The sequence below is a fragment of the Coregonus clupeaformis genome, chromosome 11 (genome assembly GCF_020615455.1).
Source record: "Coregonus clupeaformis isolate EN_2021a chromosome 11, ASM2061545v1, whole genome shotgun sequence".
Taxonomy (NCBI): domain Eukaryota; kingdom Metazoa; phylum Chordata; class Actinopteri; order Salmoniformes; family Salmonidae; genus Coregonus; species Coregonus clupeaformis.
Window position 1 is genome coordinate 49,692,906 of NC_059202.1, and position 23,635 is coordinate 49,716,540.

Genomic DNA, 23,635 nt, shown 5'->3' on the forward strand with positions numbered 1-23,635 from the left:
GGCCTTGACATACTTCCATTGTTTGTGAGCTACATTATATGAGACAGACATACTTCCATCGTATTTTGTGCCGCAAGTATATAAAAAAAAGACATTCCAAGATCCTGGAGGGAAGGACTGATGGTTTGTGTACTAGTTCAGTTTTAAAAGGGACATACCTCCATTGTTTGTCAGAGCACAGAATACCAACATTAAGCAGGGGCACGATTCTTTCCAGGTCATTGAAGATAGATAGAGTAGGAAGCATCTATCATGTTAACAACCTGGTTAGCTTGCAAATGTTTGTTCTGTCCCTCTCTTAACATTTGCCAGCTACAATCTCACATCTCATTGGCTGCAGATGTGACCAACCAAACTGCAAATAATGAAAATTTGCTGTAACAAACACAGGAACTCTTAAAAAAATGTCCTAATCTAGTGGACGAAGGACACACAGGCTATGGCGTGTCTTAAAATGGAAAAGAGCTGTCTAATAACGTCCCAAAGCAGTACAGGTCAACTGCAGGTCAAATATCAACGTGATGGAAAGATTTTTGGCAACGGTCTCGGATCTTGGACTTGGAGTTGCCTGACAACTGATGCCTTCCTAATATCGATGCCGTACTGAAACAAACTGTCCCCATCTGTGTTCTAATCTAGTGGACGAGGGAAGTGTACGCTATGGCGTGTCTTCGAATGGAATAGAGGGGCCTAAAAACGTCCGGAAAAAGTACAAGTCAACTGCAGGCCATACAAACGACAGCAAAGATCAATCAGAATAGTCTCCCTCTCAATCTTCCTGGTCTTGGACTTGGGTTAAGTGTCTAACAAATCGCTCTTTGACAGCAGCAGCTTGCCGGTGATGGTGTACAAAGGACTCTCTACAGATGCAAAGCGAGCGAGTCGCCTCTCCGTTTGTCATGAATGAATCATGTACAGTTGAAGTCAGAAGTTTACATACACACCTTCGCCAAATACATTTAAACTCAGTTTTTCACAATTTCTGACATTTAATCCTAGTAAAAATTCCCTGTCTTAGGTCAGTTAGGATCACCACTTTATTTTAAGAATATGAAATGTCAGAATAATAGTAGAGATAATTATTTATTTCAGCTTTTATTTCTTTCATCACATTTCCAGTGGGTCAGAAGTTTACATACACTCAATTAGTATTTGGTAGCATTGCCTTTAAATTGTTTAACTTGGGTCAAACGTTTCGGGTAGCCTTCCACAAGCTTCCCACAATAAGTTGGGTGAATTTTGGCCCATTCCTACTGACAGAGCTGGTGTAACAGGTTTGTAGGCCTCATTGCTCGCAAACACTTTTTCAGTTCTGCCCACACATTTTCTATAGGACTGAGGTCAGGGCTTTGTGATGGCCACTCCAATACCTTGACTTTGTTGTCCTTAAGCCATTTTGCCACAACTTTGGAAGTATGCTTGGGGTCATTGTCCATTTGGAAGACCCATTTGCGACCAAGCTTTAACTTCCTGACTGATGTCTTGAGATGTTGCTTCAATATATCCACATATTTTTCCTTCCTCATGATGGCATCTATTTTGTGAAGTGCATCAGTCTCTCCTGCAGCAAAGCACCCCCACACCACAGCATGATGCTGCCACCCCCGTGCTTCACGGTTGGGATGGTGTTCTTCGGCTTGCAAGCTCCCCCCTTTTCCTCCAAACATAACGATGGTCATTATTGCCAAACAGTTCTATTTTTGTTTAATCAGACCAGAGGACATTTCTCCAAGAAGTACGATCTTTGTCCCCATGTGCAGTTGCAAACCGTAGTCTGGCTTTTTTATGGCGGTTTTGGAACAGTGGCTTCTTCCTTGCTGAGCGGCCTTTCAGGCCTGTCGAGGACTCATTTTACTGTGGATATAGGTACTTTTGTACCTGTTTCCTCCAGCATCTTCACAAGTTCCTTTGCTGTTGTTCTTGGATTGATTTGCACTTTTTGCACCAAAGTACGTTCATCTCTAGGAGACAGAACGCGTCTCCTTCCTGAGCGGTATGATAGCTGCGTGGTCCCATGGTGTTTATACTTGCATACTATTGTTTGTACAGATGAACGTAGTACCTTCAGGTGTTTGGAAATTGCTCCCAAGGATGAAAAAAAAAGAATTCTGAGGTCTTGGCTGATTTCTTTTTATTTTCCCATGACGTCAAGCAAAGAGGCACTAAGTTTGAAGGTAGGCCTTGAAATACATCCACAGGTACACCTCCAATTGACTCAAATGATGTCAATTAGCCTATCAGAAGCTTCTAAAGCCATGACATCATTTTCTGGAATTTTCCAAGCTGTTTAAAGGCACAGTCAACTTAGTGTATGTAAACTTCTGACCCACTGGAATTGTGATACAGTGAATTATAAGTGAAATAATCTGTCTGTAAACAATTGTTGGAAAATTACTTGTGTCATGCACAAAGTAGATGTCCTAACCGACTTGCCAAAACTATAGTTTGTTAACAAGAAATTTGTGGAGTGGTTGAAAAACAAGTTTTAATGACTCCAAACCTAAGTGTATGTAAACTTCCGACTTCAACAGTATGGTATGAAGTACACAAGCGGCTGGTGTGTTCCTCCTCTCTACCGTTCTAAACCCATTTGAATGGCATGCCCTTGGATGCCCTCAAAGAATCATAGAGGACTTCCCATAGGGCCTCAAGGCCTTAAGGCCACGGCCTCAATAACAGAGACTGAGCTCCACTACAGGGTCATTTTCAGTAGGGTAAGCAACCGAAAACGTTTTGCAATGGAAAATGAAGATGAGTGTTCCTGTTTCAGTCCGTTTTCTTCGGTTATGTTCAGCAGGGAGGAAACAGGGTAAGACTTCATTTTAAGGGGTCCTTATTACAAGTATTGTAATTAATTGTAATAATTTATAGTTACAGTGTAATAGCAACATGTAACTGGTGGTAGTTGCGGTCTGTAATTGCAGAGGTGTAACAACGAATGCTTGTTACGATGGTTGTTACAAATGTAAAAGTTTCCGATAGCATCCCAACGCACCATATTTCAGCCTGCACAAATCATGTGATAAGTGTTAGCCAATTGAAAACTTACCACCTCATTGACACAACTATGCAATAAAGACCTCTGGAGTCTGATATCCTGGCCCAATGCCAAAAACGGGTTCACAAATGGTTCACATCAAAAGGTGATTTTAACAATGGATTTGACTATGGGACAATTACTTACATTTTTTTGACACGTTAATAAACACTTTGTAAGCCTATTAAGCTTGGTTGAAAAATTGTTTAATAATAATTCTTATAAATGCACTTAAAATGGTCTTAAGACAAGCTCTTATTCCATCATGTAACCTTGCAAGGGTTTCACGACGACCTCAAACGTGCCCACATATGTCGACACTGACATCATGTGACAGTGTGTCATCTAGATCCTATTAAATTACTAGAGGGGTATGTCATAAACCCTTAAAGTTCAATAATGGGGTGAAAATGGCAGCCATCTTGGTCAGGGAGATATCCAAAACCAGTCTAATTGGAATGAATAGCAGTAGAGGCATAGGTCAGGGGTTCCCAAACTCTGTCCTGGGTCCCCCTCTGGGTGCACGTTTTGGTTTTTGCCCTAGCACTACACAGCTGATTAAAATCATCAAAGCTTGATGATGAGTTGGTTATTTTAATCAGCTTTGTAGTTTTAGGGCAAAAACCAAAACATGCACCCAGGGGGAGCCCCAGGACCGAGTCACAGGTGACGCATTTCCTGCTTTCACTTATGCAGAAAAATAATAGTAAGGCATGTGATGTATCAGAAATGGTGTAATGGAATTATAGTCAACCTAAACCTTATAGTCAACCTATTGTCATATAATTATAAATACAGAATATGTTTGTGATATCCAATTGCGATCCAGTCTCATTGCTGCAACTCCCCAACGGGCTCGGGAGAAGAGAGTCATGCGTCCTCCGAAACATGACTCACCAAACCGTGCTTCTTAACACCCGCCCGCTTCAATGTGTCAGAGGAAACACCGTTCAACTGACGACCAAAGTCAGCCTGCAGGCGCCCAGCCCGCCACAATGAGTCGCTAGAGCACGATGAGTCAAGTTAAGCCACTCAGGTCAAACCCTCCCATAACCCAGACGACGCTGGGCCAATTGTGCGCCGGCTTATGTGACACAGCCTGGGATCGAACCCAGGTCTGTAGTGATGCCTCAAGCACTGCGATGCAGTGCCTTAGACCGCTGCGCCACTCGGGAGGCCTTTTATTTGGGTTTTATACCAATTTTCTGTATAAATAGCCTCTAAAATATATATAAACAGACCATACATGTCTCAGATTTCGTTTTCTTGGAAAGCTGTGAGTGCTATTATCAAATCAATTGTATTTGTCACAAGCGCCGAATACAACAGGTGTAGACTTTACCGTGAAATGCTTACTTGCAAGCCCTTTCCCAACAATGCAGAGTTAAAAAGTACAAAAACAGGAAATAGTAACACAATAAAATAACAATAACGAGATTATATACCTGGAGTACCGGTACTGAGTCAATGTGCTGGGGGTACCGGGTAGTTGAGGTAATATGTAAAAGTGACTATGCAAACAGGATAGATAATAAACATCGTAGCAGCAGCATATGTGAAGAGTGTGAAAGTGTGTCAATGTGTGAGTGTGTGTTTTGTGTGTGTGTGTGTGTGTGCGTGTGTGCGTATGTGTGTGTTGGAGTGTCAGTGTAGTATTTGTGAGCGTGTGGGTCGAGTCCAGTGAGTGTGCATAGAGATGGTGCAAGAGAGTCAGTGGAAATAAAAAGGGGGTCAATGCAAATAGTCAGGGCAGCCATTTGATTAACTGTTCAGTAGTCTTATGGCTTGGGGGTAGAAGCTGTTCTGGAGTCTTTTGGTCCCAGACTTGGCTCTCGATACCGCTTGCCGTGCGGTAGCAGAGAAAACAGTCTATGACTTGGGAGTCTTCAACCATTTTTAGGGCCTTCCTTTGACACCGCCTGGTATAATCGTCCTGGATGGCAGGGAGCTCGGCCCTAGTGATGTACTGGGCCGTACACACTACCCTCTGTAGCGCCTTAAGGTCGGATGCCAAGCAGTTGACAATATTTTAGGTTGACAATAATTCTACTACACAATTTCTGATACATCACATGCCTTTGTTTTATTTTCCTGCATAAGTAAATGCAGGATTCTGCCATATTTGCCATTCATTCATTCATTCTGCCATTCTGGAACTTCGAGGGTTTATAACATAACCCCTCCAGTAATTTAATAGGATATCTATGGTTTCACCTCCCTCCCCAAATAGGACATGAACACTTCATGGGCTCCCGAGTGGCGCAGCGGTCTAAGTCACTGCATCCCAGTGCTTGAAGCATCACTACAGACCCCCAGCGTCGTCAAGGTTTGGCCGGTGTAGGCCGTCATTGTAAATAAGAAGTTGTTCTTAACTGACTTGCCTAGTTAAATAAAGGTAAAATAAAAAATAAGCTATGGCAAACATTTTAAGAATTACAGGAAATTATGTGTAAAACTGCAAAATGTTCTCTGAGGCTCATTGCAAAACATGTAGAATGGCATGAGATTAGCTATATACAGTAACTGCACATTTTCCTCTATGCCCAATGGCAATATATGTAGAATTGCAAGAAATTAGCTTTAAAAATTGTAAATTCTCTCAGCCTCATTGACAAATGTGTAGAATAGCATGAGATTAGCTATAACGCTGCACATTGTTTTCTCTGCCCCATGGTAATATGAGTAGAATTGCAGAAAATGTGCTTTAAAACAGCAACATTTTGTATCTGTGTCATGTCAAAATGTGTAAAATAGCATGAGATTAGCTACAGTATTTTAGGTATTAGCTCCCGAGTGGCGCAGTGGTCTAAGGCACTGCATCACAGTGCTAGCTGTGCCACTAGGGATCCTGGTTTGAATCCAGGCTCTGTCGTAGCCGGCCGCGACCGGGAGACCCATGGGGTGGCGCGCAATTGGCCCAGGGTAGGGGAGGGAATGGCTGGCAGGGATGTAGCTCAGTTGATAGAGCATGGTGTTTGCAACGCCACGGTTGTGGGTTCGATTCCCACAGGGGGTATGAATTTGTTTAAATGTAAGTCGCTCTGGATAAGAGCGTCTGCTAAATGACTAAAATGTAAAAATGTAAATATATCTTTGCCCCATGGTAGACCTTGCTCAGACCTTGTGGGGGGCCCCGCAAAACTGCGGTACACCACTGATTCATGGGTACGTATTTAGAGCCTATTGAGCCACACAGCGCATCTGTCCACAAGAGATTACAACCTTGTGACAGTTATTACTGAATGGATGCAGCTGAGAAGAAACTAAGCTGTCAGTCTGGTGAGAAGGAAAAGTCTGCCACATATAACGTCTGCGGTATTAAATTGCTCTTTCGCTTCCAGTTCTGTCTTTCACATGAAATACTGATATAGATACTTTTCAGTTCACTCACAGATTTACTACATGCCTTGTGGTCTGGAGTGTAATGCTCACTGCACACATGCTAATAACCAGCTGTGGGGGAAATACACTTGCAAACATAGTTTCTTGTAACTCTCTTCAGATTTTTAAGTAGGCTACTTACTGATAAATCCCATTTGAGCAGTCTGTATATAGCTGTGTGTGTTTCTGGATTTTGCATGGGTTTGGTGACACTGCAACATTTCCTCATTATTCCAAACTGATAAGAAACACATGCACACACACACAGACACACACACACACACACACACACACACACACACACACACACACACACACTCTCTTTTGAGATTATCCATAACAAGTCTTACCTCCGTAGAAGACAGGTTCCCCTCCGAAGACAGATGCATCTGGAAGACAGTTAAGAGAGAGGGAGAGACAAGCCAGGTCAGCATATTCATTTTGAAGATCCATTACATTGTTGGAATGTTTGCATATTGGAGAAAGCAAAACAGATATCAATTTCTCTGGTGCCATTGCTGAAAGTTCCTCCACCATGCACCTGTCTGGTTGAAAGCCTCCTTTCCTACCCAGCCTCCCGACACAAGCCTCTCCCAAGGGGGTGTGATACCTAGGCTACTCCCGTGGAGTACTGCACTGCTTGGCCCCCATCTTTCAGACTGCTCCCAACTACCCAGTCCTGCTCCCCCTGTCTGGTACAAGCACCCGCACCACTTGCCCCCTCCTCCCCCGAGCGTCGCTCACCGCTCCAGCACACACTTACAGGTGCACACATACATTACATCCGCACACATGCACCCCAAAAATCTGAGGGTGCACAAAGTATGTGACGAATATCATAATTAGTTGATTAGTTTGAATCAATTGTGTATACTGTGGCTCTCTAGGAACAGTTGACCACACATTTAGATTTAGAAGGCCTAAGTCCCAGTTTATTCTAGCTAAATCATTTGTTTATATTGCATTTATACAAGGCAGAAACATTGTTTCCTTGCTGAAAAATATATAGTGTGCCAGTTTCAGTGAGAAGCAACATCAAGGCAACTTTGTAACAGCTGACACCTTTTTTCCAAAGCCAAACCTGCCCATTAGCCGCTGTCTACCTTTTAAGATGTTTTCAGTAGTTGTTCCGTATCCGAATTGTATTTTTATTTTGTGTTTTCTGATTGTTTCAGTGCATGCATTCAACAAGCTTTGGACGGACTTCTCCAAATTTTCCTCAAAAAGGTAATAGTTCTGATTTGGGTTTGATTTAGTTAATTACTTTATTTAACTAATTATGTGACTTCTGGAGGCAATTTGTAGCACCAGATCTTATTTAGGGGCTTCATAACAAAGGGGGTGAATACATATGCATGCACCACTTTTCCGTTATGAATTTTTTTGAATTTTTTTAAACAAGTTATTTTTTTCATTTCACTTCACCAATTTGGACTATTTTGTGTATGTCCATTACATGAAATCCAAATAAAAATCAATTTAAATTACAGGTTGTAATGCAACAAAATAGGAAAAACGCCGAGGGGGATGAATACTTTTGCAAGGCACTGTAGCTAGTTATGAGGTTAGCAGATTGGGAATCTATCTGGGCTACCTAAAGCCTACTTCGTAAAATTGCTTGGTGACTAGTAGTACTACAAAGAAACAACAAAACAATAAATCCATATACTGTTATACAGTGGGGAGAACAAGTATTTGATACACTGCCATTTTGCAGGTTTTCCTACTTACAAAGCATGTAGAGGTCTGTAATTTTTATCATAGGTACACTTCAACTGTGAGAGACGGAATCTAAAACAAAAATTCCAGAAAATCACATTCTATGATTTTTAAATAATTAATTTGCATTTTATTGCATGCAAGTATTTGATACATCAGAAAAGCAGAACTTAATATTTGGTACAGAAACCTTTGTTTGCAATTACAGAGATCATACGTTTCCTGTAGTTCTTGACCAGGTTTGCACACACTGCAGCAGGGATTTTGGCCCACTCATCCATACAGACCTTCTCCAGATCCTTCAGGTTTCGGGGCTGTCGCTGGGCAATGCGGACTTTCAGCTCCCTCCAAAGATGTTCTATTGGGTTCAGGTCTGGAGACTGGCTAGGCCACTCCAGGACCTTGAGATGCTTCTTACGGAGCAACTCCTTAGTTGCCCTGGCTGTGTGTTTCGGGTCGTTGTCATGCTGGAAGAACCAGCCACGACCCATCTTCAATGCTCTGACTGAGGGAAGGAGGTTGTTGGCCAAGATCTCGCGATACATGGCCCCATCCATCCTCCCCTCAATACGGTGCAGTCGTCCTGTCCCCTTTGCAGAAAAGCATCCCCAAAGAATGATGTTTCCATCCTATGACGGCGCCACGTTGAAAGTCACTTTTAACATCAATAGAATCGGTACGATTTGAAGCTTGCTCTGAATTCCTCTAAAACAAGATGCACTGTATTTTCCAATACTAAACACTAAAAAACACATAATTACTACCTTGGAAGGACATTCTATAGAGCAAGTCAAAATGTACAAATATCTGGGAGTTTGGGTGGATGAGGAGTTGAGCTTCACCACCCATTTAGAGAACCTTGTCAGGAAACTCAATCTGAGTATTGGGTTTTATTACCGGCACAAAGCTTGTTTACCTTTGCTGCCAGAAAAGAGTTGATTTGTTGTACCTTTCTCTCTGTGTTGGACTATGGTAATACTATTTATGTGCAAGCCTCAAGCTTTACACTGATGGCTCTTTACTCTGTGTATCATGCAGCCCTTTGTTTTATTACCAATCAGAGACGTCTAACTCACCATTGTGATCTCTACAGTGCTGTCGGGTGGACATCATTAGCACCATGCAGGCTCAAACACGGATACATTTTTATTTAGGCTCAGATCTAAATCATGTTTCATGCTAAAAGTCCCAAAAGGTTTTACTGATCATGGAAAAAGGACCTTTCATTACTCAGCCCCCTGGTCTTGGAATTCTCTCCAAGCCAACCTAAAACTCCAGGACCTCCCTCTCCGAGCCGGTTCCAGTCATGGGCCTGGACAGCCGGCTGTTGGGGTCGGGCTTCATCACCCGGCGCACTGTCCCTGTGCGTGTCCGGGTGGCGGGGGGGCTATGGGAGGATATCCAGTTTTTCATTGTGGACTCTCTGGAGTGTCCCACTGTCCCAGACCACCTACCAGTCCTCACCCTTTCCCCAGGTCCCGCGCTCCGAACCGCCTACCGCCCTAGCAGTGGTTGCCACCGGGAGGATGGCTGCTACAGACTCCATCACCGGCCCAGACCTGGCAGGCGTTCCCCGGGAGTATTGGGATCTGGGGGAGGTGTTTTGTAAGAGGCGTGCCACGGGCCATACGACTGCGCTATCAATCTCCTCCCGGGCGCCATGCCCACACGAGGGCGATTGTTTTCCTTGTCCCGGCCGGAGATGCTGGTCATGAGGGAGTATATCGACGAGGCTATCGTCGAGGGTCACATCCGTCCCTCTACCTCACCTGCGGGCGAGGGCTTCTTCTTCGTGGGAAAAAAGGACGGTGGGCAGCGGCCGTGCATTGATAACCGGGCGCTCAACAACTTCACGGTTAAGAACCGCTACCTACTCCCTCTGATGACGACGGCATTCGAGTCGTTGAAGGGAACCCGGGTCTTCACCAAGCTGGTGAGGATTCGGGAGGGGGACGAGTGGAAGACGGCTTTTAACACACCCAGTGGGCATTACGAGTACCAAATCATGCCGTTCGGTCTAGCCAACGTGCCTGTGGTGTTCCAGGCGTTGGTCAATGACGTGCTCCGGGACCTCCTCGATTACAGCGTCTTCGTGTATTTGGATGACATCCTAATATTTTCGAAGGACATGAGTGAACACCAGCAGCACGTTCAGCAGGTCCTCCAAATCCTTCTCTGTCACCAGCTCTACGTCAAGGGGGAGAAGTGTGTGTTCCACAGAGAGACAGTCTCCATCCTGGGGTTCATCGTCACTCAGGGGGACCTATGGATGGACCCAGCCAAGGACAGTGCGGTACTGGATTGGCCCCAGCCCTCATCCCTCAAGCAACTCCAACGGTTTTTAGGATTCGCTAATTTTTATAGGAGATTTATTTGCAATTTTAGCTACCTAGCTGCTCCCCTGACAGCCCTCGCCCAGATGTGCGTGCGCTCCTTCGAACGGGCAGACGGAGCGCGTCAACCAGGATCTGGAGGGGGTGCTGAGGTGCTACGCCTCCAGCAACCCAGCTACATGGAGTCAGCGACTGGCGTGGGCGGAGTACGCCCACAACACCCTTCTCTGCTCATCCACCAGCCTGTCCCCCTTCCAGTGCCAATATGGGTACCAACCCCCCCTATTCCCCGAGCAAGAGGAGGAGGCGGCGGTCCCGTCGGTCCAGGCCCACATCAGTCGCTGTTGCCGCACCTGGAGGCAGGTACGGGCGGCGCTTAAGCAGGCCTCAGTCAGGTCTCAACATCAGGCCAACCGCAGGCGTCGCCCGGCCCGGTCTTTTGCCCGGGACAGAGGGTGTGGCTCTCCACGCGGGATCTTCCCCTCCGTGTGCAGTCCAGGAAGCTGTCCACCCTGTTCTTCGGGCCATTCAGAGTGGTCCGGCAGGTCAACCCAGTGGCATACCACCTGCAACTTCCCCCCACCATGCGGGTGCATCCCACATTCCATGTGTCCTTCCTCAAGCCTCAAGCCCGTCGCCACCTGTCCCCTGGCTCCCCCTCCTCGTCCTGTTCCCCCGCTGCGCCTCGTCGGAGGGTAGCCGGCTTTTACTGTGGACCGGATCCTGGACTGCCGGCGGGTGGGGAGGGGTCTCCAATTTCTGCTGGACAGGGAGGGTTATGGGCCGGAGGAGCGGTCCTGGGTGCCCAGGAGGGACATTCTGGACCCAGGGCTGATAACAACATTCCGTCCACCCGGAAGCGCCAATGTGAACGGCTGTGGGGGGCACTCTTACAGGAGGGGGTCGCAGTTCCACTAGGTGTCATCCTCCGACAACTTTAGGCACCTCCTCACTCACAATCTGGACTAATCATCATCCTATTGGTGTCACCTGTGTCTATCTGTTCACCTGTGTATTTATGCCCTCACTTCCCTGTGTTCCCTTACTCAGTTTTCTCTGCTAGTTTCTCTATGTCCAGTAGTACTACTCAGTGTCTGATCGGAGACCTATGTACAGGTACTTGAGAAGTGTTCTCCCTGTTTCGTTATTTGTTTCTGTCTTAGGTAGTATTTTGTATTTTGGCTGTCAGACGTTTTTTGGAGACTTATTTGCTCCACCTTTCTTTTATTGTGATAAGTCCGTTATTTTGTATTCTGGTTTCAGGACCACCAGTAACGATCCTTGTTTCACCATCTCTGCCTACTGCCTACTGTTTATCCTGCACCGCACTTGGGTCACACCTCACCGCAACCCTTACACAGGAGGCCTTTTGCCTCATGCCGTCATTGTAAATAAGAATGTGTTTTGCCTAGTTAAATAAAGGCTAAATAACAAATATTAAGATCAACAGTGTGCTGGAGTTTACTTCTATTCAGCATATTCATCCATCACTGTTATGGGAACAGCAAGGTTAATATTGCAGCAAATTAAACTTCTCACCGCCCAGTATATACAGTGTTTACTGTCACTGGCTTTCTATCTATCTCTCCTTCTGTATGAAGCAAGGGGTTAAAGGTGACATTGTTATACATTGCAAGCTTACTGAATTATGCTTGCAGTGAGATTTGACTTGTCTTTTGAATACACTGCTCCGTACATTTCTGTCCCTGTTGCATTATAGAATATGTGACAATCACAGTGATCGGCATAGACTGAAGGCTACAGACCAGGGCCATTCAAACAATCACACTGAGAGAAATCTCTTACATCCTCAACATGGTCAGCTTGTGTTTGATGTGATGAAAGAAAGCTAGAAATCTGCACACTGTTGAATGTTGCTGCAGTTTTGTTGTGCAAAGGTATTCGTCAGGCTTGAGTCTGATGTCACAGCATGTAAAATGACATGAGACATACAGTACTGAGGTATTGTCCAATAAGAGCCTTGGTAGGGCGGAGAATCAGATGGTCAACAGCGAAGAAATAGAGTGAATAGAACGGACATTTCTATTCAATAGAACAGACATTTCTATTCAAGTCAATGTTCAGTGATGGACTTTGTCCCTTCTAGTGACTCTATTTCTATGGTCAACAGTGATTATTAGCCCTCTGCCCAAACAGACAGTAGCCCTCTGCAGACTTACTTCTCCACGGTCTTGATTATGTCTTAGTTTACGTAACTACAACAACGACATTACATTAATCATCAGATTAACTTCCTCCTTGTTGGCTCGCAACAGCGATGTCAAAGCGATGTCAAAGCGATGTCCCTTGGCCATAGTGATGACCCATTTATGCATGCGAGTCTGTTGTTGTGTTTCGGAAGAGGCAGGATCAGGCAGGCATACAGCAAAAAGTGATGGGGTGGTGGTGCGATGCCCTGGGCCAGGCACACACACACACACACACACACACACACCCTGTTGTCATTGCCTGTGGGTGAAGTCGAAGCATGACTCTTGCACCTCTTCCTATGAACAAATGTAATCTCCACCATCCCAATCTGTTGAAGGATATATGTTGTGAAGTAGTGAGAACGCCAGAGTCCAAACAACACATTCTTTGCTTCAGCTGAATTGAAATCTAAACTTCTGAAGAGGTTGTCTGGGGTTGCACAACACAGACAGATATTTTCTATCTGCCTGCACATACAGTGGATAGTAGCTTGGCCTTGACTGCATCCCAAAAAGCAGCAATTCAATGGACAAGACACATTCTATTTCACCTGCAGATAAGCTGAAGATGAGACTGGTACATTTTTCACACTATCGTGCCGGCCCGAACTAAACTGTGCTAGCTAGCTCTGATATTTCACTTTATTTTCAGTAAAGTTCCAGACCCTACAGCGACTGCATAACCAGGCCAGCACAGTACAGCTTGGTTTGGCTCGGCTCGGTATGGCTCAGTAGTGTGAAAAGCCCCAGAGTGTGATTACCATATGACACTCACCAGTGGAAGGGAGAGTGAGGGACAGGAGGAGGAGGAGCACAGTGAGGTGCGGCATGTTGCTCTGTGTAGAACCTCCTGAGGTGATGCTTAGAACCACAGCTGATGTTGAAACATTAGCAGGACAGGCTGCTTTTCCTGCAAGAGAGACAGAGACAGAGAGTGGAGAGAGATGTACTGTAACTAGCCGAGTCAACACATTGCACCACTAAAACATGACCGTAACATTGCATCATGTTGCCCATTCATTTCTTTAAAGACGCCTCATTAAATCAAGTTATTTTATGGCTGGTTATGACACCTACATAAGAGTGTCAAAATTCACAAAACCTACGTGTCAACAGTATGTTTATGTTAGATACTTTTTGTATTTTTTATTGACCATATTAAATCACTTCAATCAGTGTAGATGAAGGGGAGGAGACAAGTTAAATAATACTTTTTAAGCCTTGAGACAATTGAGACATGGATTGTGTATGTGTGCCATTCAAAGGGTGAATGGGCTAGACGAAAGATTTAAGTCCCTTTGAACAACGGGGTATGGTAGTAGGTGCCAGGCACACCGGTTTGTGTCAAGAACTGCACCGCTGCTGGATTTTACCCGCTCAACAGTTTCCCGTGTGTCTCAAAAATGGTCTACCACCCAAAGGACATCTAGCCAACTTGACACAACTGTGGGAAGCATTGGATTCAACATGGGCCAGCATCCCAGTGGAACACTTTCAACACCTTGTAGAGTCTATGCCCCGACAAATTGAGGCTGTTCTGAGGGCAAAGGGGTGGGGGATCATATTGACTACATGTCATACCCTACAATTGAACAGCACTAGTCATGCGCAGTTAGACAACTCTGGTAGAGTACAGTACTAGTATCCTTTCCACTATTCATGTCATTGGCCCTGAACAACATTACTGATCATGTCAGCCTTCTAGGCACCACAGCAGGAGACCATCTCCCTGTCTTCCTTAACAGGTTGTCAACACCATGATTGACTGGTCCATGGTTGTCACAAGCAACCACCCTCCCTGAGCGCTGTTTTAGCTGAGTGGGCCATCGCTGAACACTCAGTCACTATGTGCCCCCCAGACCAGAGTCAGAGACGACCTGGAGCGTACTGTGACATGATCAACCCATCGCCAAGGAAACACAATATGACAAGCAACAGCTGTTTCAGCAACACTCTAGAATGCGCTCCTTGCAGACAGCGGAACAGCAGAACAGAACAGCGCAGCGGCATCTCCCTGGAGACGTCTGCCATAGCGACAGACAGGCTCAGGTAATGATGCTCGTCACTAGGCACTTCATAAAACACCACCAGGGGGTTAAAAATGATGGATTGCATGTTTGTTCATCAGATAATAAAAGCATTTGTATTGTTATCAATAAGTTTCCACTTCCTTAATTCATTTGAATTAGATACTGATTTCTAAGCATTCAATAGACCCTTTTCAGAGGACTACTTTATCAGCACCAAACGGCAGTTGAAATGCTGACAATAATAACATCAATCAACAACAACAACAATTATTCAGACAATCGATTCATATCCAAGCCATGCTGGATTGCTAACGCGCTAATGAGCTATTAGCATGAAATATCAGTGTATCTTCAGCAGGGGTTGGAACCAAAATTATTTTCCAATCATTTCGTTCTGAGCAGAACCATTCTTTTTTTTGTTCCATTACACTGTTCTGACCCACAAAACAAAGTTCTGAACCAGTCTGAACCAAAAAACTGTAATGGTTTATATAATTCCTTTCTGTTCCTTTTAAAACCTCTGAAACAGTTCCCATGCTTTTAAAATAACAGCTCTGTTCCAGAACAGTATAGATCACTTTTGTTCCCGGTTCTGATTCTGTTCCTCAAAAAATTATTTTCCGGTTTTCTGTTCTGTTCCCTGAACTGGTTCCAACCCCTGATCTTCAGTGTAATTGCCCAACAACAGGGCGAATATTGATTAGTTCTGCTCTGCCTGCCTGGGGTATCAGTTGGTGGACTGGAGAGTGAAAAAGAGAGGTGGCATTAGGATGAAGATCTCAAAGCAGCTCTCTCTCTCTCTCCAGAGGAAGATGCTGAGCTCATCAAACACTACCTCTCCCTCAACTAACCCTGACCAGGACTAAATGGGATTAACTGGTCTGATATGAGAGGCTGTGCATCATACTGGTCCAGTCACGGGGACACACACAGATGCAGATGACACAGACACACACACACACACACACAGACACACACATAACATAATGTCTGAGCTTTGCAGCTGGAGAAACGAAACACAGAGGGGATTTCATCTCCGCTGCGCTCGTATCCTAGCAACACATTTGAAAAGGAGCAGTTGTGTGTTTGCAGGGGGCTTTTTGTGACCGTGGATAAAAACTATGCAAACTCTAATTTTAATCCGGAACGCCATTGTTGCTAGGGACCTAGGCCTGTTTTCAAAAGTCTTAAAGTAGGAATGCTGATCAAGGATCAGTTCCACTCCTACTCTGAGACACTACATGAATACAGTTTGATCCAGCCCCAGGTCATTCATTCTAGGCCCACAACAAAACAATATGATACAGTAAAAGGCTCTCAACAGCCAGCACAACAACCCAGAGACTCTCATACACTGCAAACAGCTGGGATCCTCATTTTTACAGCATTATTAAGTTATGATTCATGAATGAATTTAAGAAGTGCACCTAGGAGAGGATATGCAGAGGCAGATTCTAGAATAGATCTATCAAATATATATTTCACATAGACCTATTACAGCCTGGATAGTTGTTGGTCCCTCAAATTCATTGAGAGATTTAAGCAGACATCTAAGTGCCGGCGCCTGGCTTTCTTTTTCCTGGGGAATGTATCAGAGTATGAGCTAGAATCAAATAGTCAGCAGAGGAGCTGCAGTAGTGAATCTAATAATCAGTATTAATATGGTCTCCTCAGGCTCCAATTTCCTCTATTGTACCAGTCTGAATGAACCTGATGAAGGAACCTCACTTATCACACTAAATCACCAGCCGGGGATGCGACAGCCAGGCCTCAAGGCCATTTCTTATCCTCTATAAATCACACGCCATTACTGCATGTGGTCAGATTTTCGGGCTGGGTTTCTCATCTTGACTTTCTGGTGTGAAATCCAGAGATTGCTTCAAGACCCCTTATACAGTATATAACACAAGGATTTCAATTCAGATTCAGTGATCTTCTTTGATTTTTTACTTTCACACTCCAGTAACCAATAACATTAGCTATGGTTTAACAAGACTCCCCCAGGGCATCCATTGGGGGCTCACGGAGTGACAAGTGCAGAGTCTACTCTAAGTCACATAATAGAGGGGGGAGAGGATACAGTGAGTTTATGGTTTATGAGGACATCAGCCCTTATCAGCCTGGTCAGAGCCAAGGAGGGGGAGGGTAGGGGGGAATATATGAGTGGTAAACTGCACAAACAAGATGGATGGGGTTTACTCTTCCCTATAGCATGCACAGAGAGAGAGGGAGAGAGAGAGAGAGAGAGAGAGAGAGAGAGAGAGAGAGAGAGAGAGAGAGAGAGAGAGAGAGAGAGAGAGAGAGAGAGAGAGAGAGAGAGAGAGAGAGAGAGAGAGAGAGAGACAGACAGAGAGAGAGAGAGAGAAAGAGAGAGGGAGAGACAGAGAGAGAGAGAAAGAGAGCGGGAGAGACAGAGAGAGACAGAGAGAGACAGAGAGAAAGAGAGAGAGAGAGAGAGAGAGAGACTCATCAAGACAGATTTAAAGTAATCCTATGATAGAGGATACCAAGAAGGGGTTAAAACAGGATTGGTCTCAATCAGAAAGGGAGTGAGTGACCACTGGGGTCAAAGATCATAGCAAGAGTGTCAATTAAATATGACATTTTTGGTTTATGAACTGACCACAAACATGGTCTATTCAATGTGGTCCCCTTGCTACCGCTTTGTACATGTTAAGAATGTAAGTTGGTCCTCACACATGAGAGGAAGTTGAGAATGGCCAGTACATCATCATATCCCACATGATCTTGTGGTCATTCTGAGAACATTTTGTCCAAATGCTGCAGAAAATATATAAGGAGAGAAAAAGGAAAGAAGGAGACATACAGTATATAATTGATTGGACTGAATTCCAAGGAGGGAAACGCTGTCAAGCTGTGCATACTAACAACGTGGTTGTGAGGCTGCAGTCTTATAAACCAGTAGTCTGGGTGTAAGAGCAGTGTGCTTCAATTATTTTGATCGGATAGGTCTGTCTATCATTCCCCACAGTGTTTACCCACTGGGCACAGACGTCAGTTCAACGTCTAGTTTTGATTTACATTTGGTTGAGTTGTCAGCTAATGTGAATTCAACATAAAAAATAAAATACAAATCTATATGTCATTGGATTTAGGTTAAAAGTTGACGTGGAAACAATGTTGATTCAACCATTTTTTGTCCAGTAGGTACCTACTGTACTGTACACCATCTGCCAACAGTGTGTTTATGTAGAATCACTGCTATTCAACTATCCACATGTGAAAATGTGTCAGAGAAAGACCGAAACCGGAACGGAGTACTACAACAGTGCTGTACAGTGTTGAAGTACTCCAGTCTGGTCACAGCCTTTGTTAGATATCATAGCCTTCCCCTATGAATTAATGATCAAAAATCATTAACTTGTGAATATAAAATGAGCAACAGGCGATAGAAATGTGGCCTCCATAGTCTACATCTCTCCAATTCAGCCTTGATACAGGCTTTAAATTGCTTCACTTGTTTCCCGACACTGCTTCCCTGTCTTTACATAAAACAAATGGAATTGGCCTTGCCTCACCATCCTGTAGCACAGGGAAACATCTCCAGTGTTTCCCCTATATTCATTCAAATACATTGTTGCCACCGCTGCAAAAATTTTTTTAAATACATGTTCTGCCGAGACGCGCTTTTAAGTGGATAGACGTTGGCTCAATGACTGGAAGTCTATGGGAACAGCTAGCATGTCATTGCGCTAACGCTAGTAGCAATCCCTGCAAAAATACTTTGCAGTTACATCAATGATATGTTGGCAAGAGGACAGATAAGACAATGAAGTATGAACCCTAAAACACAAACTGTCAAGAACTGTATTGATTATTGATTTCATTGGCACATTCATAACAACAACTGCTTTAAAAGTGTAGCCCGCTACTAGGTCTAGCCTGAGGTACAGTATGATACAGTATGGTACAGTATGGTACACATCCCACTAACTAGGCTACTGAAAATAATGCCCCTAACAGAAGGCGTAGTATCGTGATGTAATCCCATTGTAGACAGCCCAGTCAAGCTGTCACTCACTCTCTCCGGTCTCCACTTGTCACACTAATGTAATGTAAGCCGTTTATCCTGCTCTAACAGTCAACATAATGCCTTTAGGGTCACAAAGGCTATGCACACCAGCGGACCTGTATATCAATAACACCAGCACAAACATTCATTCAATCCATGCCCTGCATTCGAGTTGAATGCTAGTCTAGGCTATACATCAATCCCATAGGCCTATGCATGCTCTACAGTCAGCACTACAGTAGCTTTGCCCTAAGCCATGGCTGTAGACTCCTCTGTTGGGAAGCATCAAGACTACCAGCATGTTTGAGTTTCCTTTCTATTATATAGACTCCTCTAAAGTAATGTTTAAGGGCAACACTAAGCAATGCTATTTACAAATAGATTGATAAAATCAGATACTCTATCTATCAGTGAAGTCATGACTTGAAGTATAGAATATCATGTTTTTATTTTATTTAATTTCTTTACATATGTCTTTAAATCAGATTACTAAGACCTTTTATATTATTCAATTAATGACAGATATCAAGCCTTTCAAGTTCCTGAAATGTCACTAACCAGGAATCTGAGCAACTGGTATGTGATAACATCTTTTTATGTAGGCCTATGAACCAATTTCACTGATAAAGATGTCACTGGACTGGAGTGAGGTGATCATTTAAACCTGTATACGGTCCATTCATGATTAATCTCCTATAGGGCATTAACTGTCACGTCACCATGGAGACACAGTTCTTTACTCACTTGACCTTTCTCTACTGATTATGCTCCCATTGGTTCTTACAGTTCCCACTCACACCTACAGTGAGCTCTGTACTGAAATTATACAATGACTATGAGGTTAAAGTGCAGACTGTCATCTTTAATTTGAGGGTATTTTTATCCACATCGGGTGAACCGTTTAGAAATTACAGCACTTTTTATACATAGTCCCCCCATTTTAGGGGACCAAAAGTATTGGGACGAATTCACTTATTCACTTAAGCTTAATATTTGGTCCCATATACCTAGCATGCAATGATTACATCAAGCTTGTGACTCTACAAACTTGTTGGATGCATTTGCTGTTTGCTTTGGTTGTGTTTCAGATTATTTTGTGCCCAATAGAAATGAATGGTACATAATGTATTGTGTCATTTTAGAGTTACTTTTATTGTAAATAAGATTAGAATATGTTTCTTTATTCACTTGACCTTTCTCTTGGTTCTTACTGTTCCCACTCACACATTACTCCATAACCATGTCTATTAAATGTCGGTCAGGGGGTAAATGGCTATACGGTAGATTTGTCCACAGGAGTAATTACTGATAACTGTCATGTGAACTGGGATGAACTTTCAATCCAGTAGTCACACACACGTACGCGCATGTGCACACACACATGGATGCACACACACATGGACGCACACACACATGCATGTATGCACCCGCACACAAACACACATACACACACTCCTTACTAAACAAACACTCCACATCAGTAACCCATGTGTATTGAGGTGTTGTATCGAGGTATTGAATCGAGGTAAGGAAAGATTGCCATTATAAACCCAAACATGATTAATGAGCTTTAGGCAAAAGGTCAAAGGAGGACTGAACTCTCAGAGGAAAAAGAGCTCACAGCTCAATTACTATATGACACATCTGGTCTGAGAAGATGGCAGCTAAGTGGTCTCTATAGAATAGTATAGGTTAGCAGTGACAAGCATCAGGCCCTAAACACAATACACATCTTAACCCCCACACTCACTAGTAACTATTGGTTCCTCCAACACAAATAACTGTAATCAGTAGCTAACAGTGACACATCAACAGTCGGATTGGTGCTTCAAGACAGATATACTGTAGGTGCTTAGTCCCAGACCAAGATCAGGAAGAGTTATGTCGAAGACTAATATAAAAAGGGTAAAGAAATAGGAAATTAAAAACTACAAAAATGTAGTCTAATGCATCATGCATGTATAGAATAGAAAATAAAAACATAATTTGTCCAAGAAGGGCCTTCAGTATGCTATGAATATATTGGAAATTACAGTGCAATGAATCCCAGAGAGGCGTCAATGCCATTTACATTAGCCGGCTAAACCTATGAGACAAACAATAAACAGATTAATCTATGTCGAGGCTTCCAAGTGCCTAGCCCCATTCATTACATTATTGGATTAAAGGGAATGAATCCAACATTAGACCAAAGATTAACTTCGCCTCAACCACAGAGAGAGAAAACGCTTTAACAGAATAATAAAATAAGCCACGAGCATTCTGCTTAATTATATTTGGTCCTTCAGAGGGGTTACATTAATTCATATCCATATCCATAACCTGTAACATCATATTGAGTCATTATCCTGGACCTGAAAATAACCAGGATACAAAATAGAGTGGAAAAACATCTGCTGTGGCCTCCTCTTTCCTTTTTGAAGGACTGTGTCGTGACAGTGTTGTTGTTCTATGTATGTATTTATGTGTGTGTGTGTGTGTGTGTGAGTGTGCGTGTCTGCGTGCACGTGTGCGTGTGCCTTCGTGCGTGCGTGTTCGTATGTGAGCGCACTTGTTCATGTGTGTTTGTGTGTGTGTGCATATGAGGTTGCGTGCGTGTTTGTGAGAAAACAAACCTACTTAGCGGCCCGTGTCGCTACCATCCTCTCAAACAGGCCTTCCCATCCGACTGTCCGATAAATCCTTCTCTCCATTGTCGGTCTCACAAATGAGCGCAGCAATGGATGGATGGAGGCAATCAGAGGAGAGAAGCTCTCAGTCAGAGAGGCGGAGGAGTAAAGTCTAATTCCCTGACGGAGAGGAGCAGGACGGTAGCAATGCAAATACCCTGCCATTGAAGACGCCTCCCCGCAGCGCAGAGAGAGTAGCTCCGCCGAGGGGTCGTTGCTACACACACACACACACACAGATGGAGAGGCAGAGGCACACACACATGCATGCACATACACACACACACACACACAGCGGACAGGGGACAGGGGAAGGTCTAATCTTTTAAGCCCCCCTCCCGTCTCACTCACTCTCAGACAGACACACACATTCTCTCTCTATAGTCATAACCCTGGCTGGAGGCCAGACCTTGAGACCTTGAGAGACAGCACCTCAAGTGCAGAAATACCTTTTCAATTTGTTCCTCTTCCTCCCCCTCCTTCTCCTCTTCCTCCTCCTCCTCATCATCATCATCATGCTCGCTGTGACACAAGCCCATGGGGATATTGTTTGGACTGAAGATGATACTTGAGTGTAAGTATAATGGCAAGAGTATTAGACTTGAATGATAAAAAAATTATATATGTTTTGCTGGAAGAACAAGCCTCAGCATCTTGTAAACATCCTTACCACACTAAACATGAGGGGATAGGATGTGAAAGATGATTTAATTAATATGTGTATGTCACTAAAGCACTGCCATTAATCCTTTCTCTCTGGGTTGTTCTGATTCAATACCTACATAGTCTGTCAAACACATTCAGTGGTGCCATGTTTTCTTTAGTGGTAAAGTATTCCCTTCATCCCATACCCGTTATCTTTCGGGAGAGTGTGCCCCAATTTGTAGTTCCTATTCTGAGTTGCTCTTACAACTCTCAGTGAAAAGATACTTAAGTGGGGAACGAAACTGTGAAGCTGGCTCTATTATTTATTCATGAATGAGCTCCGCTAAGTTTTTAATTTCACAAATATTAGATGAAGATAGACTTAAATTGAATACAAGATGTTGAAGTCCGGAATCCCAAACTAATTAGATGTAGCCTTTGGACTCCATTGGGGACATAATCCAGTCACCATTTACGACAAAGTGCTGAGCAAGAGCTGCAAGGATTTGTAAGACAATAGATAAGTCGATTTTGGGCGGGGTTTGAGTCCACATTACTAATGTCTCTTCAACATAGCCGCCATGTCTGGAGTGCCATGAGTCTGGCAAGCGAGACTAGCATTACTACAGTACTGAATGCATTACTCCTTGCAATTCATTTGGTCTTTTGAGATGTAATACATCACCAGATACCTCTGACATGGTGATAAATAGTGCAATCAGTCTAAAGATAAGAACTCGCCTTGTGTTCTGAGACAATACATGCACACACACAGAAAGAGAGACCAGAGAAACACAAACGGGGCTTGGGATTGATTGGATTTATCGGATTTCATGGTCTGCGTAATCATACAGAAAACAATGTTGTTTCTCTCTGTGTGTCCCATCTCCATCTATCTTAACTGGACACACACACAACCACACACAAACACACACACACACACATACACACACACACACATCATCCCTCTTCACTGGGCAATTTATGCCCTGCCGACCACGGCAACACTGTGAGATGAGGGAATTGACCTTAATTGAGCTAAGCTCATTCCAGAAGCCTTAAAACATGTCGGGAAGGAATCACAGTGACACAGACCGTACTGCAATGGTTTGGAGACAGAGGAGAGAAAAATTAGTGCTTGTTATTCATGTTGCATTGTATAAGTAAATTAACCACAGTATTGTCATTAGTCATCCACCCTAAAAAAAATAAGTAACCAGACATAATTTAATAATTGGGACATTTCAACAGTTACAGTAGCTTGCGAAATTATTCACCCCCCTTGGCATTTTTCCAATTTTTTAGCCTTACAACCTGGAATTAAAATGAATTTTTGGGGGGGTTGTATCATTTGATTTACACAACATGCCTACCACTTTAAAGATGCAAAATATTTTTTCTTGTGAAACAAACAACAAATAAGACACAAAAACAGAAAACTTGAGTGTGCATAACTATTCACCAACCCCCCCCCCGACACCCCCCCAAAGTGAATACTTTGTAGAGCTACCTTTTGCAGCAATTACAGCTGCAAATCTCTTGGGGTATGTCTGGGATCTTTGCCCATTCTTCATGGCA

General features: G+C 43.7%; 1 protein-coding gene across 1 annotated transcript in view; it reads right to left on the bottom strand.

Annotated features, from left to right (window-relative positions):
* The window catches only part of LOC121577053 (contactin-1a), a 111,241-nt gene that overhangs the window by 41,035 nt on the left and 46,571 nt on the right, over nt 1–23,635 (bottom strand). Inside the window, exons 2-3 of the mRNA XM_041890768.2 lie at nt 13,456–13,590; nt 6,769–6,807 (exon numbers count right to left, since the gene is read on the bottom strand). Coding sequence (XP_041746702.2) covers nt 6,769–6,807; nt 13,456–13,510 — 94 coding nt within the window. The 5' untranslated portion in view covers nt 13,511–13,590. The remainder of the gene's footprint in view (nt 1–6,768; nt 6,808–13,455; nt 13,591–23,635) is intronic.